Source organism: Phyllostomus discolor, chromosome 15 (genome assembly GCF_004126475.2).
Source record: "Phyllostomus discolor isolate MPI-MPIP mPhyDis1 chromosome 15, mPhyDis1.pri.v3, whole genome shotgun sequence".
In the NCBI taxonomy this organism is placed as follows: Eukaryota; Metazoa; Chordata; class Mammalia; order Chiroptera; family Phyllostomidae; genus Phyllostomus; species Phyllostomus discolor.
The window spans coordinates 11258814-11278081 of NC_040917.2; the positions used below are offsets into that span (position 1 = coordinate 11258814).

The following is a 19268-nucleotide window of genomic DNA, read 5'->3' on the forward strand; positions in this document are numbered from 1 at the left end:
TCTCTGCATTTTTTACATTGAATAAACAGAATGGTCCTCCCAATGCCCTCTTTCTTTTCAAACACATTTCTTTTCTTGGTTTCTGAGATACAACTTTCTCTTGGCTCCTCCTACCTCACTAGCCATGCCCCTTAGTCTCTGTCGGTGGCACTTCCAGATCATCCTGACCTGAACACTGGCATGTTCAGGGTTCAGTCCTCAGCTTTCTTTCTTCCTCACCTACACGGATCCCAAGTAATCTCATCCAAGCCAATGGCTTTAAATATCATCCAAATGGTGATGATCCTCAAGCACTCTTATCATCTGGGTGTTTAGCATCTACAATGGCTTATCTAATAGACATCGCCAACTTAATGTCTCCCAAATTGGACTCTTCATTGTCCCTCCCACCCAAATCTGCTCCTCCCACCAACTTTCACCCCCAAAGTAAATGAATGACAACTCAATCTTTTCAGTTTCTTGAGGCCACAATCAGGATTCTCCTTAAGCCTTCTCTAGTTCTCACACTCCCTTCTATTCCATCAGCAAATCTCGTCACCTGCACACGAGCTGACCACCAAGCCCTACTTCCATCACTAGGATTTGAATTATTCTCATCTTTTACTTGGATTATTGAAACTGCCACCTAATTGGTTTCCCTGATTCTACCCCTCCTCCCTGTCAGTTTATTCTACTCAAAATCTCGCCATCTTCTTCAGGGGTAAAAGCCAAAGTCTTTACAACTCCTCTAAGGTCCCCCAGGACCTGGCTCCACCCCCTGACCTCTGACCCTTTCCCCATCCTGCCTTTCCTCATCCACATCACCTCATCACCCAGCCTCTCTGCTGTTTCTTGGATGTGTCACGCACACTTTGACCTCAGGAATGTATGTTTTCTGTTCTCTGAAACACCCTTCCACCATTTATACACATGGCTTTATTATCTCCTTTTCCACTGGTTTGGTCTAAATGTCTATTAAATGATGCTTTTTTAAGCTCCCTAACCCTTTTACTCTTATTTATCTTCCACCACACACCATTCCTCTTTTTCTTCACAGTTTATTTGTTTGTCTATTAGACTGGAAGCTCAAGAAGCTCTTTTGTTATTGCTGTATCTTCAGTGCCTGAAACAACACCTAACGTGAGGCAGGTGTCCAATGACTATTTGCCGGACGAATGGATAAATGTAAGAATGCACATGTTAGAACTACAGGAAAAGTGGCCCTTCAGATGTCACTCCTGAGTACTTTGAACACTTTGGAGGGAAAAAGAAGAAACAAAAGGAGTTAGGGGATTTTTTTCCATAAAAATCTTACCTTGCTCTCCCCCTGACAGTAGTCAGAGGTGGGCATTGAGAAACAGCACCAGACCTGGCAGTGCCATCTGCCTCACCTCTAAATTCAAGGTCCTGCAGACGTGTCTAAAGATGGACTTCGTCTATCTCATCTAAACCATAGGGTTTTAGCTTGAGTTGATAAAACATCAGACAGCTTCTCCTTCCCATAACATGCTGAAGTTTGGAAAACTCAGTTCAATGGCAATTGGACTAAATGGTATCAGAGTATTGGAGACTGTGGAGGGAGGAAAGGAGATATGCAGACAATTATCCTCCCATTCGGTGAATAAACCCTTGGAGAACTTACTTCTCACTGAGAAACTCACTCTTCTCCATTTCTGGCTCACTTGACTATTTTAACTGAAAAACAATGCCTTCAGGAATAAGCAGCAGTTTTATTCTTTATGGCCTCTAAAAGTATCTTCATTTGTGATAGAAATGATCGATGCTGAAATACGTTTTCATCGCTAGAAGTTCCTGCTTTGGTATCCCGTAGAGCTGCAAGAATGAATGTGAATGTTCCTCTCCACAGAATCTTGAGAAAGAAGGCAAAAAGTCTGAGGTAGATATAGAAAGGAGAAAACCACATCCGGTTTCCTTTCTTGGTCTTTACCCATTCTTCTTCCCTGTCTGGCAGTGTGCGCACGCACACACACACACACACACAAGCACAATTTGAGGGAAAAGCAATCTCAGCCTCCTCCTTCTAAAGGGAGAGGGCTGTTGCGGAGGCATTATGATGCAATGGGCGCCATATAAAGGGCACTGGTATCATTATGAGGTCAGAATTGCACTGAAATACTCACCCACGTTACATGCACTAAACCTCAGTCAGGTTCCTCCCTGCCCAGCAACCTAGCTGCACCTCATACCCCTCCCCGCAGGATGGGTTTTGAAGATCAAAGGAATGAGACCTAGGGTGACAACTGAGACAGCAGGAAGGCAGTGTGACAACCTGGAGGGTTTCCAAGTTGACAGATTTGCATTCTTTTGCCCTGTGCGGAAACAAAAATTCCCGGCATCCCAATGGATATCGGGGAGGAAAAGGGTCTCGATTTTGCAGTTCAGATGAAAAGTTTCAAGATAGCCCTATATGGGTTTGAAGAACTGGTCGAACGTGTAGCAGCCCAGAAGAGAGATGAAAGAGCAGGCTTGTTTGTCCCCAAAGAAGGTAAGAGCAGCGGTGAAGGGCAGTCCAGTTGGGTCTGCTGATTAGAATGGGGAGATGTTTGAAGCCATGAAAGAGAAGTGACGCAGCTTAAAAGCAAAGACACTTAACAGGGGGCCCGAGTCCTCATTCTAACTCAAAACAGCTAAGTGGTCTTGGGGAAGTTGGTCCCCCCTCCACTTGTCTGAACGTTAACGGTCTCAAGGGTAATATCAGGGGGTTGGATTAAATGACATCTAAGGGTTCTTCTGCAGGGCCTATCCTTTCATGCTCACTGGCTGATCTGGGACTCGGTGGTCCATGAGGGCCACCCTGCCATCTCTTACTTTATGGTGTTGTGAGACCATGGTGACTTCCTGCCTGGGCCTCTCCCTGTGTCTCTAGGCTGGAATGATTTTGAACATGCCGAGTGAGGGGAACAGGGAGGGCAGTGGTCTGCTGGGACAATCTGGCAGCAGAGATCCCAACACAGAACTGAAAGTACGCCACCCAGTCAGGGCTACAGGGGAGTGGCGTGGTATGCAGGCTCAGGGCCCTGGGGAAGCAGAGGAGGGGAAGGCTTAGTCAGCAGAGTGCTGGGCCGGCAGAAGAAACCCTTCTGTTGCAAGGAAAGAAGAAGGGTTCACATGACTGGTAAGGGGTCAGCATGCCCAGTCTCTTACTGAGCCAGGCTGTGCAGCCGTAAGCGAGTGAAAATGTTGACTTTAGGTGTTCGAGCCCAATCTAATATTGTTTGAATAGTATTTAAAAATTGATATCTCACTTTGATAAATATAATTTAATTGATTCTCCTGAAGATTCTAATGGACAAATATTACTATTGCAGATAGCATCCCAATTTTACTTGTTAAAAAATGAGAAGCACAGATAAATCATCTGCCCAAGTCCCTCAACTGCTAAGTGTTCGAGCTGACTCAGATTTAGATGATCGTGAACTTGGCTGGGCTTTCTACCTACTCAACAAAACTTTCATTTTCTTAGTCAGTTTCTTTTACCTCTCTCTGCACCTGATTTTTCAAACCCTGACCATTTTTTCTGAATCCTGGCAGGGGTGTCCAACCTACAGCCCATGGACCACATGCATCCCAGGCTGGCTAGGAATGCGGCCCAACACAAAATCATAAATTTCTTTAAAACCTTTTTTTTCCTCACCAGTTTTTGTTAGTGTTTGTGTATTTAAGGTGTGACCCAAGACAACTCTTCTTCTCCGAGTGTGGCCCAGAGACACCAAAAGGTCGGACACCCCTGCTGGGATTTCAGCCCCTCTCCACCAAGCTTCCAACATCAGACTGGAAAACAAGACCCAAAGACAAGAATTCTCCCCCACTCTCGTTCCCCCCAGACTCCCCAAGGCACACCCGGCTCTTTCTTCCATTCCTCTTCTCCTTCCTGGCTATCACTCGCTGAAACAATGTCAACATCTATTTCACTGGCTCTGTCCTCTCCAACTAAAAACATACCCAACCCCCAACCTTGACTTTCTCTTCTCTTTAAACTACCACCACTCTATGGTAGTATGGTAGTTTCCTTTGCTTTTCCACCAAATTTCTCCACAATATCACCTCTGCTCATGCCTGGCTTTCCTCATGAGTTTGCTGAAACCGCTCTTACCAGGGTGTTTGATAAGCTAATCTGGCTGCCAAATTCAATAAATGGTTTTCCTTGTCCAGCTTCCTGGCCGTGTTGCCACATTAACAGCCAGCTGCCCCTGCTTCCAGAAACTGTCTCCTGTGTCTCTTCGTCATACCACTCTCTTCTTTTTCCCCCTTTCTCATCCTGTCTTTTCCTCTCTTTTCTTGAGCTTTGCCTGTGTTTCTCTCAGTCTTATCGCATAGGCACCATCTACCTGGTCTCCTAAGCCAGGTATCTTGGGAAAACCTTTGACTCTTCCATTGTATCTCAGGATATTACAACTGCCTCTTAATGTAACAGTCCCCTTGCCAAGAGTTATTTTCATCCTCTACATTTTGGCTGAGAGTTTTCTCTTTTTAAAAAAATTATAAATGGCCACATTGCTGGCCTCTAAGCTCCCTTCTAAAAATCCATATACATTAACTTAGCATCCAGGGCTCTTTAGTTGTGCCTCAACCTACCTTTCCAGCCTCAGTTCCTGGAACTTCCTTTCATGCATCTTCTGCCCTCCCGTGAACTGTTCAGCATCTCCAAGCATGTCCTATTCTTTTCTTTTAATTTTTAAGATTTTATTTATTCATTTTTAGAGAGGGAATGGAGGGAGAAAGAGAGAGAGAGAGAGAAACATCAATGTGCAGTTGCTGGGCGTCATGGCCTGCAACCCAGGCATGTACCCTGACTGGGAATCGAACCTGCAACACTTTGGTTCACAGCCTGCGCTCAGTCCACTGAGCTATGCCAGCCAAGGCTACATGTCCTATTCTTAATGACTCTGATTTTGCGAAGGTCATTGCCACCGTGTGGGGTGTCTGTCCTCCCCCGTTTGTATCCGTCACCTCTCGCTCCTCTTTCAAGACTTAGGTCAAATGTTCTCCCTTTTTAAAACTTTCAAACTTTCCCCAAGCAAAGCCATCTTTGGCACTCAAGGCACCATATGTCATCTCGAGAAAACCTGCTGCACTTAACCTGCTGAGATTTCTACCTACGCGTGTGTCCCACCCCTCCTCCCATCACTGAGCCGTGCGTGCACCGAAGGCTCTGCCACCCAGGGCGAGCCCAGAGTCTGGTGTCCAGGGGGTACTGTACTTCTAAAATGTGAGCTAAACGAACAAGCTACCCCTGCTTTCATTTAAGAGGCTACAGTGACAAAATCGTATCAAAACATTTCCTTCCTTTATAGTGTATGTATGTGTGTGTATATATGTACACACACACACATTCCTTTATAGTATGTGTGTGTATAGTATATGCATATATACATATATAGAGACAGAATATATAGTATATATTTTATACAAAATTTACTAGTGTATAGTATATATTTTGTAGAGAGTATAGATTTGGTAAGGACTAAGTATTACTGGATCAATTACCTTCTATGACCTGAAGGACTGAGAAGGGAGAAGCGCAGTCTCCGCGTTCATCAGACTGCTAACTAATACTGGCACACATTCCCATTCACTGTGAATGCTGGGATACAGGCTCTAGCTCTCACTATGGGCAAGAAGCTGAGACCTACAGAGAATGCTTTTAATGAAACAGTGCCCACCTCAAAGATGGTACAAAGTCCACTGCAGGAATGCCTCCACGCACCGCAGCTCTTAAACTTGCTTGTCCTGATAGAATTAAATCCTCTTACCCTCTTAGAATTAAAACATCCCAGGAAAAAAAAAATCATCCAGTGACATTTACAAATAGACACGTACCTCGAATCTTATCCTAGTTGGTATGTGTTTAAAATACCTAAGCTATTTGAGCCCTGGCTGGTGTAGCTCAGTGGATTGAGCACGGGCTGGGAAGCAAAGTGTCTCAGGTTCGATTCCCAGCCAGGGTACATGCCTGGGTTGCAGGCCATAACCCCCAGCAACCGCACATTGATGTTTCTCCCTCCCTCTCTCTCTCTCTCTCTCTCTCTTTCTCTCTCTCCCCCTGCCTTCCCTCCCTAAAAATAAATAAAATCTTAAAAAAATAAAATAAAATACTTAAGCTATTTGAATATCTCATAGGAATTTCAAACTTAATATGACCAAGATGGAAATTCTATTTGCTCTAAGAACCATGACCCTTCCTCTGTGTTGGTGAGTAGTGCCAACATCTGCTGGGTTTTAAAACCAGACACCTGAGTGTCATTCTAGAACGGGGTTTCTCAACCTTGGCACGGCTCACATTTGGGCCGGTCAAGTCTTTGGTCTGTGTGTATGTGTATATGTCTGTGTACATGTGTGTGTGTGTATGTGGGGGTGGGGAAGGTCCTGTCACTGCAGGATGTTTAGCAGCATCTCTGCCCTATGCCCCTAGATGCCAGTAGCACCCCCAGCCCTAGTTGTAACAATAAAAATGTCGCAGATGTCGCTGATGTCCCTGTGGGAGAGGGAGGGCACGATCTCCCCCCATATGGACCGCTGCTCTAGATTCCTGCCTTTCCTGCATGCACCACCTCCTGCCTCAGCCACCCCTTCCCGACTAGGAAGTCTTTGAGGTTCCACGTCCCACCACATCCCACCACCGTGCTCTCTCTTTTCTGCCTCTATCACTTATCATCCAGTCGAGGGCACTTTCAAGAGCGAAAGGGGGTGTTATTAATAATTGAGAAAATAGGCATCAGGGAGACTGTCCGTGGCAACCCAGGAAGTATGACCACCCCCTGGATTGCCCTGGCCCTAGCCTCCATCATCCGGGGCCCCAGGGAATGCATCAGCCCCGGGATGCTTTGAGAGCTTTCACTCTCATCCCCTCATAGCAACCACTGTGCTTTCAAAACACGTGAAGTCCACTCATGTCATTCCCCTGCATGAAACACTCCAGAGGTAGCTTACCATTATGCTCAGAATAAAGTGCAAACTTCTGACTCCAGCTCTGCCCTCTGCTGATCTTACCTCGCTGTGTTCTCCTCAATCCTCGCCTTTACCCCACGCTCTCTGACCTCCCAGTACACGCCTGGCTCTTCCCAGCCAGCATCCTTGTGTTTGTTCATCGGCCTCTGCTCTTGTCTCACATTACACATGGTGATTGGTTTCTGCTTCTCAGGTCTCAGTTTAATCTTTTCCCCATGCTTTTAGGGAGAGCTTCCCTGAGGCCCAGCCCACCCACCAACACTATCTAATGCACTCACTGCTCCATTTCACAGATCCCTCCTGGTTTCCTTCCTGCCACTTATCACACTACACGTAATGACTTTTACTTCGTTGCTGGGTATGACGTACGTACAGTGAAGCCCATGACATGCACTCATCGGGAGTATATAGCTCAATAAATTTGGACCTTGGTTGGTAAACAAACCTGTAGCTACCCACCAGATTGAGACAGAGAACATCTCTGCCATCCCAGAAAGCTTCCTCATGTGCTTTTCAACTTAACACAGAGAGCCGCTAGTCTAATATCTATTACTAGTAGTCTTCCTGTCACAATCTGCAATTATTTATTTGGTTGTTCCCATTCACTGTGTTTCCCCCACTAGAATGTGAATTTCCTGAAAATGGGATCTATCTGGTTCTCCTTTCCCAGTCCAGCATCTAGCTCCGTTCTGACACATTACAAGTGCTTAACACATTTTTGTGTCTAACGTGTTCTTGTCCTTGACTCACTAGCCATACCTCAGTGAGTCATCAAGTTAGGCAAAATCTATATTCCAAAAGTAGTGTGTTTGTGGGTTTTGTGTATTTTTATAATGTTGAAGAACCAATCAAGAATCACCCTTTGCTCACTCAAGATGAACTCTAGCAGAGACTCCTGATGGGTAGAACTTTTAACGACAAGAAAGAAGTAACTCACTTTTTTATCCTTGTATTCCTGAACAAAACTCCTAAAATAGCTGCAATAAAAACTACAGAGGAGGTACTAAATACCAACGTAAACTATTTTCTTCTGACTTTAGCCAAGTCTTTAGTTATATCTCCAATGGGAAAAAAAATCTCTAAAGTGCAGAAGGGTCTGGTTTTTGTAAGTTAAAATGACATAAGATAGCAAATAGAAAAGACAGCTGGCTCTGGCCAGTGTGGCTCAGTTGGTTGGAGCATCATCCTGTGGACCAAAATGTTTTGGATTTGACCCCAGTTGATGTATACACAGGCAGCAACCAATCCATGTTTCTCTCTCACATTGACGTTTCTCTCTCCCTTCCTCTCCCTCTCTCTCTCTCTCTCTAAAATCAATAAACATATTTTCAAAATTCTTTTCATGAAAAAAGAATGAAAAGACAGCTGTCAAATGCAATATAGTTCTTGGGATTTTATGACAATGTTTTTGCACTTTGTTACAACGCAGATATGATCGATTATGAGAAGTTCTATGGAGCAGTGCAAGAGCTCTTTGGTTCCGAAGTGAAGAATCAAGATGTGAAATACTTTTACCGGAAACTCTGCCACAACCCTGATGCACCTACTGACTGGTGTGAGGTAGTCCCTTTTTATGTTTATAGGAAATGCATGCATTGGTTTTCTTTGTTTAGAATAAACAATTAAAACAAAGTGTTACTCCTACAGGCGGGCATGCACAATGTGGTGGTGTGTTTAAATGCCCACACCATCCAGAGGTGTCCACTGCCCATCATTGAAAGTGGGTAAAGCGGATGGACGTTTAACTGTATTATTAATGAGTAACTCCTCAGACATCTAGACCAAGTTGCCAGTTGAAAGAACTATACAGGCTATTAACCACAAGCAAGATCTTAATGGTCTTCTTGACATTGTAAAGGAAATATTCCTTTTCAATAATACCAATGTATACAAATTCCAGCGTATCCAAATTCTCAGTATAAGAGAACAACAGGGTGATGATTGATCACCTCTTCCATTTTCTGAGTAATATTCTCATGGGCACAGTATTGATATGATTCTGGTGTTCTTGGAAGAACATGCAGGAGAAGCATGTTTGGTTGTTAAGTGGACGATGGAAGTGAGGACGAAGTGCCTCCTTGTTCAAACTCACAGAAGAGACATTCTATAGATTTAGTTATAAACCAGGTTCATATTCTAAAAGGATTCACAGTAGTTTATAATGTAAACAATTGCACACATGCATACACAGTAGTTAAAATGATTTTTAAATTATCTAACTCTCAAAAATTAGTAGCATAGTAGGCAAAAAAGCAAGGATTTAAAAGATTTGACTCTAACATTTAATAAGTTGGTAGATATGCATAAATAGAACTTTGAACCCAAGATATAGAACAAATCCATCTCAGCTACATAAAGACCATCATAAAATTGGCCATATATAAGGCTAAAAAGAACATTTCAATAAATTCCAATATAATAAAAGTAGAAACCAATAATAGAAGATAGTCCAAACCCCCCAAACCAACCAAATAAAAATGATTACTTTTATAAAACAATTGCAAACAAAAAGAGCTTCTATGAAGCCTTTAAATTGTTCTGACACCTTAGGAAAGTTGAAAAGATATCCAATTCATTTAAAAAGGCTAAATAACACGGAGTTGAATGAAGATAAAACGTGAAGGAATTATAGGCCACTATTACTTATGAATATAAATGCTTAAGTTTTAAATAAAAATTTAACAAGTTGAACCCAGCAGTGCAATTACAAAGTCTTCCCTGGACTACCAGGTTCATGCACCAAAAGTCTGATTGCCAAGCTGACTAATTTTTTTTTGCTCTTTTCTTTCCTCCTTCCTTTCATGACATGATCCTGTTAGATTTCATGGGTCCCCACAAATCAAATTCAAGTTTAATAGAAAACCTTGGGCTGATCATCTGACACAATGTATGTATTTGAAGTATAACTTGAGGCTTGAAAAAATAGTGCAGAAAGGTCTCTTTTTTACTTTTCTATCACTTTCCTCACAAACTATCTGTGCCGAGGCTCCTAAGGGGCATGTCTATTTCCAGCTGTGTGGCCTAACCTTTCTGGGCTTCAGACCCGTCGTCCGTAAAACGGAAATGCATCACTGGAAGACTAAGTTCATTTTAGTTCAAATTCACTGCTGCTTTTTATCAGCCAACAGTAATCTTATCATGTAATGAGAACTAGGTTGACTTTTAAAATCAGGCACACAGGTACAAACCTGATTCCGAGTATAAATCTCTTTGTTGTAGCAATGCCACAAAAAGGTGCACTTTCTTTTTCTAGATTTTAGGTACAAAGGCACTTGGGAAAATTGATATTTATAGAATAAGGCAACCTGAGAACCCAACTACAACATCCCCTAGACCTGCCCCTTTCCTTTATAATGAGGAAACCCAGATGGAAAGAGATCCAAAGACATGTGACTGTCTCAAATTTATGAAGCTAGTTAGTGGACAGTTCTGGTACAGATACCATATACTATTGCTACAAATCCATGCTAGTCTCGTTTCAGTGGGAAACTCATGAAAACATTCATATTCATTCAAAGAAGGCCTCTCTGGCATACAGCACCGTGTGGGATGCCTATACCTGTGTGCCCCAGAAGTGAATTTCAAGTGAATTAGCATAACTCCAGAACTATATTTACTCCAGGGTTAAAAACAAGATGCATAAGGTTTAGGTTCCCTTCTACCTGCTTTTCATTTTCTCATAGTGTTCTACATTGAACATGTGTTGCTTATATAACCCCCCCAAAAAGTATACTAAAAAAAATGAACCACGTAATAGTCATAAAATTTGACTATTAATAGTTAAATCATGAATAGTCATAAAATGCTCCAAGCATGTCACAAGTGAATTTACTAGACTGGAATTTTAACTGTTGAAAGAGAAATTTGAGATCCTTGAGGCTATAGACCACCACAGGAAATGTTTAAAAACATTGTCTGAAACATTTTCTTTCAGGGTAAAACTTTAGTTGTCTCTTAGGAAGGAGTATATCTGGCATAATATCCCTTAAATTTTTCCTCAAGACATGTGAGCAATTTGATGTTTTCTAGTGTCCTTTGGAAATTATTTCTGGTAAGCATTGTAACTTTGTGTTAGTGCAAGTAGAACTAGCAAAATCTGTTATTTTCATCAGAGCAGATGCCCCACAGGATGGCACCCACTTACACGTAGACGTGACTATAAAATGCACATGTGACAGACTGCATGGCTGATGGGCCACCTGGACAGGCAGCAGAGGGGTCCAGTGGGCAGCTGACACCTGAGCTCCATTTCCTGTATCATCCCTACGACACTGGGAATTACATTCACTCAAATGCTGACACTGATTGAGCTCCAACTGGCACGTGGTACAACCTAAGTACTTCCTAATCTTTCTAATTACTAAATAATCTAATGGTGCACTTCCTCATTCAATGCTTACACCAAGGCATATAGTTCTGGTTATTATTGAATACCCTTACTTTACAGATGGGGAGAACTCAGGCACAGAGAAAGGAAGGACCGTGCCTGAGGTCAGGTGACTTGCAGGCAGTAGGACCAGTGTCAGACCCAGGCCCAAGTTAAGAGCTCCCAACGTTGCCTCGAACAAGACAGTGTTCCTAGATTTCTTCCCACATCTGTTCTGAACACTTAACAGATACTACGTCACCATCTCCATAAAAATTATACCAAAGTACAAATCAAATAGAATGACAGTCAGTAACATGCTTTTTTACAATATAGGTACTGTAGACACATAGAGAGCAGTATTTCCTACTAGGGACAACTTGTGTGGTCCGGAGTTCTCCCATCCTTGAGAAACATGCGTATTCAGTAGCGCAAAAATAATCATCATTCTCGTCATCATTTCCCAATCTTTTTAAAACTTATTATCTGTGGATAAATTGGTTGCTCACATTGGTCTATGTTTGGCTGTATTTTGCTCAAGTGATTTAAATTGTACTGAATTGCATTTATAAAATGAAGACGTGATAGGCAGAATTTTAAAGATGCACCCTTCCAAGTACCAATTGAGGTACTGCTGAGAAGGGACTTGTGTAGATGTCATTAAGGCCTAATCAGCTGACATTAAAGTAGAGAGATCATCCTGGGTTATCTGGGTGGACCCAGTGTGGCCACGTGAGTCCTCAACATCACAAGAGGAAGGCGGAAGTGAGGCTCCAAGTAGGATGAGGGTTTGCAGCACCATTGGCTGGTACCCAGATGGAGGGCCCGTGTGTTAGAGCCGACAGCCAGCCAGGAAGCAGAGAGCTCAGGCCAACGACCGGAATGACATTCGAAGCAGATTTTCCCCAAGTTTTGGTAAAAAAACACATCTCTACCAACAGCTTGATTTTGGCCCAAGGAGACCCATTTTGGACTTGTAACCTGCGGAACTGCTGAGCTATTGTAGTAAATGGGTATTGTTTTAAGCCACTGTGTGATCATTTGTTTTAGTAGCAATAGAAAACTAATACAGGGGAAAGTGTCAAAGTTCATCAAGACTGTCTGCTGTAACAACCAGCGGAAACCAAAATGTAGCTAAGACAGGAGTCCAAATTCCATAGCAATGGAAGGAGGAACAACACGTGCAGAAAGAGGTGGGAGAAAAGCAGGAGAAAGAGCAAGGATTATCTGTGGTTGCTGCTGGAAGGTTTGCTGTATTGTTGTCTTTGAGACAGGAGAGATTTCAATAGGCTGAAGGGAAATGTCAGTAGAAGGGAGAGACAGAAGGAAAGATAGAATCCTGTATTCCATGAGAGGAGGGGGTTGACCTTGCTTCTGTGGGCAATGGATGCAGTCACCTAGGGAAGCCAGGGATGATGGCCGGGTGGCAGTCACGGTAGCGTGGGTCGAGGCACACAGGCAGTTGTATTTCCCCAGCAGTGGGGCGTCTTTCCAGGCCAATGCAGTGGTGTAAAGGGATGGAGGTTGCGGAAATCAGTGATCGAGGTGGCTGATCACCTTTCTAACCAGGGTAAGAAAGGAAGCAAAAGCCACAGGGACCTGATAGGTTGGAAGGAGCAGGGGCTGGTTTCCCTCTTGGTTCTGATTGGCTGGGAAGTCATACAGATCTTTCCCAGGGAGGGTCCACACACCATCCATCGGCCTATCACAGTGCCTGCCTGATTTTACATGCGTTATCTCATTGAAAAAATCATTTGTAAAATTCAGGGCTTTGTCCTCTTATTCTTCCAATAAAGATATTGAGACTTACAGAGGTGAAGGAATTTGTCCAAGTTCTGAGTACCGACTAGTTACACAGCCTGAACTCAGACATCGGGCAGTCTGATTCCACAGTGCATGTGCTTGGCCATGAGGCTATCCTGTACACAGCGCTAAGGTGCCGATCAATACTTGATAATGCATCAGTGATTGATGATGAGGATGGACTCAGCAGTGACCAAAGCTTCCTGTCCACTCCAACACAGATTTATTGGAAGCACCCTTTTTCTCTTTTTTCTCAGTCTGTCAAAGGAATTAGATGCTAAATCCAGAAGTTTGGTACCCATAGAAAGTGAGCAGTGATTACCAAAAAGATGGTAATGGTAAGGTTTTATTGAGTGCTGTTTTCGCCGAATGATCCTGGCCTTCCCAGCAAATAGAATCTAAGTGTGGGAAATGCCTAGGGCAGTCGTGGTGTGTGGTGAGGCCTGGAAGCCCGGGGGTGTATAGGAGGAGGTAGTAACTTGTGTGAAGCGACTGAGGACACATATAAACATAGTAGGAAGTCATCAAGCATCAAAGTAAACATTATTAAAACAAACTGACATATAGCTCATTTTGATTTATGTTCAGTTGAGTCATTTTGTGAGTAGATCCTTTCTACGCCTCCCCCCCTCAGTGTGGTCTGTCCTGGGAGCTTGTTAGAAATGCAGACTCCCAGGCCTTGCGCCAGATGTTCCAAATCAGAACCTGCATTTTCACAGGCTTCCCACTGATTCGTGTTCATATACTGTTTCAGAAAAACTCTACAGTTCATTCTGTCTATTCATTAACAAGCACCAACCAGTCTCAAGTTTATGAGAAATACTGTCATTAATTTATAAGAATTTTATTTCGGCTTATTCATAAGACAATTGAACATCTGTCTTAAGCTGTACAGCCTCTTGAATTCCAAAACTCATCCTAAGATGGATAAAAAATCTTGCCCAGGAAGATTTATGGAAAATGGGTAGGAAAAGTCATTTGAGAGGGACCAAATTCAAGGTCAAGAGTCTCAGCAGGGACCCTGTCTGATGAAGGCTGATCTGATTTCCAACCAAGTGCCTGCTCCCAATAGCACTCTCAGTCTGAGCGAGGACACCAGCCCAGCCCAGCCACCGGAAAGCAAAATCACAGTCCGCTTAAAAATCACGCATCAGCCCTGGCTGGCGTAGCTCAGTGGATTGAGCGCAGGCTGCGAACCAAAGTATCGCAGGTTCGATTCCCAGCCAGGGCACATGCGTGGGTTGCAGGACATGGCCCCCAGCAACCACACATTGATGTTTCTCTCTCTCTCTCTCTCTCTTCCTCCCTCCCTTCCTTCTCTAAAAATAAATAAATAAAATCTTTTAAAAAATCACGCGTCATCAACACCCAGTGTGTTAAATACATCACAAGTCCTTCTCCTCGTAAGGGGACCCCCTGACACTTATACAGTAAATTTTGACTGTTCATTCAAGACTTTAAATCCAAACAACATCCAATCTGTCCCTCCCCAGACAATTCTGAAATATCGCTCAGGTTTCTATGTGCTGTTTGGGATTTTAGATCTTCGGATATTTCTCCTCTGAAGATTCTCTCGCTTCCCAGATGAATGAAGAAAATCTGGTTTTCCTTGTTTCTCGAAAACAGCGAGTTGTCATTTCAGGTGATGTTGTTCATTTCCCTTCCAAACTAACAGAGATTTTAGTATTTTCTCAAAAATCAATATTGGGAATATAACATTTCCATAGAATCAATCACTTTTCATTTTGTTTATTTTATCAGTGACAGTTTTATATGTACTCTCAGAAGAAACAGTGCCTGCAGATGAGTTTGATATACTGTCATTGCTCTAAAGGACACTATATAGAGGGTTTGGGAGTGGGGGATCGCACTTTACTGAGTAGTCACCCATCTCAAGTTAAAATTTTCCACCACGGCACCTCAATAATGCATGTTCCGGTACCGAATGGAACCACATCTCTTTTACTATATTCTTAAAATCGAATGTTCGAGTTTTCACTAATTAGAACTCATTTTCAAAATCTCATCCTCGATGATCTCTCGGAGGTTTGACCCTAGATGTGACACTAGGCATGTGGGCCAGTCACAGAGGGGTGGTGTCTCATGTTACGAAGTCTCCAGTTGGCATGCCAGTTATTTTAAAATCCGAGCCTGGGACAGCAAGCCCCGTCCGTCCGCATTGCTGGCACTGCGGGTTTTCTTCCCTTTCCCCCTCCAGCAAGAGGGAGGTCCAGGAAGAGCAAAGGCGAGCCATGGAATCTGCCCTTGTTCTCCAGCACCTCATTCCACATTCTGAAACAAAGCGCCACTGCTCTTTGTTTCAGTCTGCTCTTCCTTTAAAAGGCACCTGAACTTATTTCAGCCCTTCGTGACCCCAGCCCACCCGTCCCTTGGACCCTTCCTTAGCCCAGCCAAGGGCCTGACCAGAGCCCACGCTCTGGCCGCGGAGCTCTCATCACAGAACAGAAGCAAGGGGGCTGTTCCTGCTGCCCCCGCCCCCGTGCCAAGGAAGGGCTCCTGAGCAGGGGCACATGCTGCTGGCATCCTAACTTAGAACCTTGAAAACATCTTTCTACATGGCAATTAAGTTCTGTAGTTCACTTATTCACTCAACAAACATGTGTTAAGGTCTACCACGGGAGCCAGGTAGCTTTCTAAGTGCTGGGGACAAGGCAGGGAAAAAACAATCATAAATCCAGCCTCATGAAATTTACTTCTAATGAAAACATACAGATAATTTAAAAATAGCAACTAAGTAATATATATAATAGGTCAGATGGTATTAAGTGGTACAGAAAAAAAATTAAGTAGGCAAGTTGTGGAAAAAGAAGTTGGCTTGGAGACGGGAACATGGTGTGGGGTTTAAGTAAGGTGGTCAGGGAAAACCACGCTGGGAAGGTGAATGAGAGAGCAAACCACACACTTCAGGTAGGAGTGGAGGAGGGGGAGATGCCAGGGACTGTAAGCACACACATCTGGGGCCTTGCAGCCACGCTGAAGACTTCCAAGGAGCTACAGGAAGGCTGCAGATAGAAGGAGGCAGGATCTGAGTTCTATTTCAAATGTTCATTCTGGCTTCTGTGTTTCAAAAATAGCCTATAGTGCAGAAAGGCCAGACCCAGAGAGGCTGGAGGTGGGTTGGCCTGAGAATATGTCCTCAGTCTTTTTTCCATTCTTGATCCCCTAAGGAGCCTTGTAGACCTTTTGCTCATTGTGGGCCCTTCTCACCCCAAGCCCCTCCAGCCCCTCCCCCCACCCCACGGCATTTTAAGACCTCAGACATACTGCCTGCCTGTTTTAGCGCTGCATGGATATCGGTGTGTTACATACAAAAAGACTGAGATTCATTCACACACACCGCAGCACCAACCCGCACCTTCTTGGGGACAGTATTTTCTCTGTTGAAAAAGAGGCGGTTGCTCTTTCTACACAAACCTAACAAATGACTTTTCGGATCTTTCCCGCTGAGAGCCGGACTGAATGTTATGCCCTTACCAGGTAGTAGGAGACGGGATGTGATTAAGTGCATTGTCAAGATCCCACAGCTGGACTTACTGATAGCAGCTTCTCAGAGAGGATTAATAACCGTCTTCAACAACCAGGTAATTCCAAATCTGGGACTCCTCCTGCCCTCTCCCTTCCCCCCTTCCTTCTTTCCTCCCTCCCTACCTCTCTCGTTTTACCTACACATTCTACATATGTATCGGATACAGCAGGAACCACGAACCCCATTTCAGAGTTACTCCAAAACATCAAACTAAAAACTGACCGGAATAAAGGGATTGCAGAACCCCGGAGCGACTGTGGAAATGTAGTGACTGCGTTTAGCATTGCCATTCGTGTAGCGTAGGACCCACGGGGCATCCGCAAAGTTAAAGGATGACCCTGATAACTTCTCAGATGCAATCAGAAAAGTGCACAGCCACGTGATTTTGTCATACCCCAACCCAAGAATGCAAGGGTTCTGAACAAGAACCCTAGAGTAAAGAGAAAAAAAAAGGCTCGAATTCCAGTCCTTTTATTTTACCAGCTACGACGGTTAAGTAGGGAACTTATGGAGACGACATACCTTTTCACATCTCTCTCTTTTTTTTTTTTTTTGCTTCTGTAAAATGAGGACGATGGGGGCGGTCCTCGGTCCCTCAGAGGGCTGCGGCAAAGGGCAGACGAGATGAATGTGGAAGCAGTTTACGAACGACAAATTCCCATGCAAACGTCCCGCTTGCTCTCATTAACGCCATTCTAAATTTATACCCTCGGACGTCTATTTTTAAAATAGGAGAGATTTTAATGGAGATATAGTCTACATCACACTGCACTATGAATATCCAAGGTGCACGTCTGGTGTTACATATAGCAAAGCATTATCCTAGTTACTAGTTTATTTCCAATGAACGGTGAGCTTTAGAATGGGGTCTGGAATAAGTAACGCCCCCCTTTTTATTACAAAGTCTTTTATCACAAAATCATAAACACGGAATTCTGCAACAGAACAATATCACACTCGAGCACACCATAGGACATTGTGGGTGAAATGTTCAAGTTAAAACTATAAATTATTACACCCCTATAACTACCCTACCAAGCACATGGGAGCAGGCCTCACTTCTGCTGGATGCCGTGTATTAAAATAATCATCAGATGATTAAAATGCCAACAATAATTTTCAGCTCCTCAGTGATCTCCAGTACAGCAGCCAGATTCGGTAAGGAGGGGGCCGGGGCACCCAGAGGCCGTGCAGTGGGAGACGGAATGTGGGTGCGGGGCCTGGGACCCACCCAGCTGTGCCTGTTACTGATTTCTGCCCAAGCCCTGGTTCCTCCTCATTCAGAACCAGACAACCTTCCTTCCTGGGTAGCTCTGTTGATCCAGTAAGTTAAGACACATAAAGTGCTCAGCATCATTGTAAGTACTCAGAGCATGGGGGCAATTAGCGTTATGAACAAATGATGTGGAAGCAAAATGAGAATGTTTTTCCTGATGTCTTTCTTCAGTGCATCATTTTTCTTCTCATTTTTACCTTTATGTCCTAAAAAAATAGAACTGGGATGGTATCTACATAAAAATGTGAGAAGGAAAATAATGAACTTCATAAGGAAGTCGTTCGGGACTATGTGAAGTAAGTGAGATGGCATTATCATATTTGCAGAAATACATCTCTTTCACACACACACACACACACACACACACACGCTTACAGGTGAACACGTGTACTCATGAGCACACAGACACGTTTCTCTCTTATAAGATACTGTAACAGGGGAGAAAAGACGGCTTAAACACTTATTTTAAGACTTAATACACCAGGGATAAACGGCATTTTGACTGTTGCATGCCTCATGAATAGGATGACACATTCTATGAGAATACACATTTGGTAGGATAGGTCACAGGAAAAATGTATTAAGAGGTAGTCAAGAATGCTGACTGTCTTTTAACAGCTTATTCCACAATTTAGGCTCTATCTGAAGCTGAATAAATACTTTTAAGAATTTTCCTGGTGCTCTCTAGGGGCCTTCATAATCTCGAGTTTAAATGTCATTAATGAAAATTCCTGCCAAAAAGGCTAGATTTTAAAACTTCAGAAGATCAACTTTTAAGAGAACTTTCGTGACTTCTGCTGAAGATGAAGTTCAAGAAATTGAAGAGGAGAAAACCACAAGTATTCTTTTTTTTCTGCTCACCAATTTCCTTAGAAATTTGTCCACCTATAAATAGGTCCCTGGTTGATTAAAAAAAAAAGAAAAAAAGCTTTCGTGAACTCTTCCGATGAAAGACACATTGTGATGACCGGGACTAGCCATTGTAGTCACTGCCCTGATTTAATTTTTCTCCTTCTCACACAACCCATTCCTCCTGGGCAGCCATTTCCTACATACCTGAGCGTCCAAAAGAAACCAGGTCATGAATATACTTCAACCAGACAATTAACTAACATGCCTTAAGGGCATAAGAGGCTGCTTGTGTATATCCTAAGTCTGTAGGGAACCAATCCATGATCCTCAAGCACCAGGGCGTGATATTCAATACTTCCTGAATACAACAGGAGGCCCACTGGACAGAATGCTCTTAAGTGTCTCCGTGACTTGAGAGCTAAATCTCAAATAAAGCCATGTTTTTTCTACATCAGTCTATACTTATAGCAACCTCT

General features: G+C 43.4%; 1 protein-coding gene across 1 annotated transcript in view; it reads left to right on the forward strand.

Moving 5' to 3' along the window:
* The first annotated feature begins 2340 nt into the window (after positions 1–2340).
* Positions 2341–19268, forward strand: part of WDR64 (WD repeat domain 64) — a 72954-nt gene continuing 56026 nt past the window's right edge. Inside the window, exons 1-4 of the mRNA XM_028531381.2 lie at positions 2341–2485; positions 8378–8508; positions 14660–14759; positions 16616–16719. Of these exons, the coding sequence (XP_028387182.1) occupies positions 2341–2485; positions 8378–8508; positions 14660–14759; positions 16616–16719 (480 nt within the window). The remainder of the gene's footprint in view (positions 2486–8377; positions 8509–14659; positions 14760–16615; positions 16720–19268) is intronic.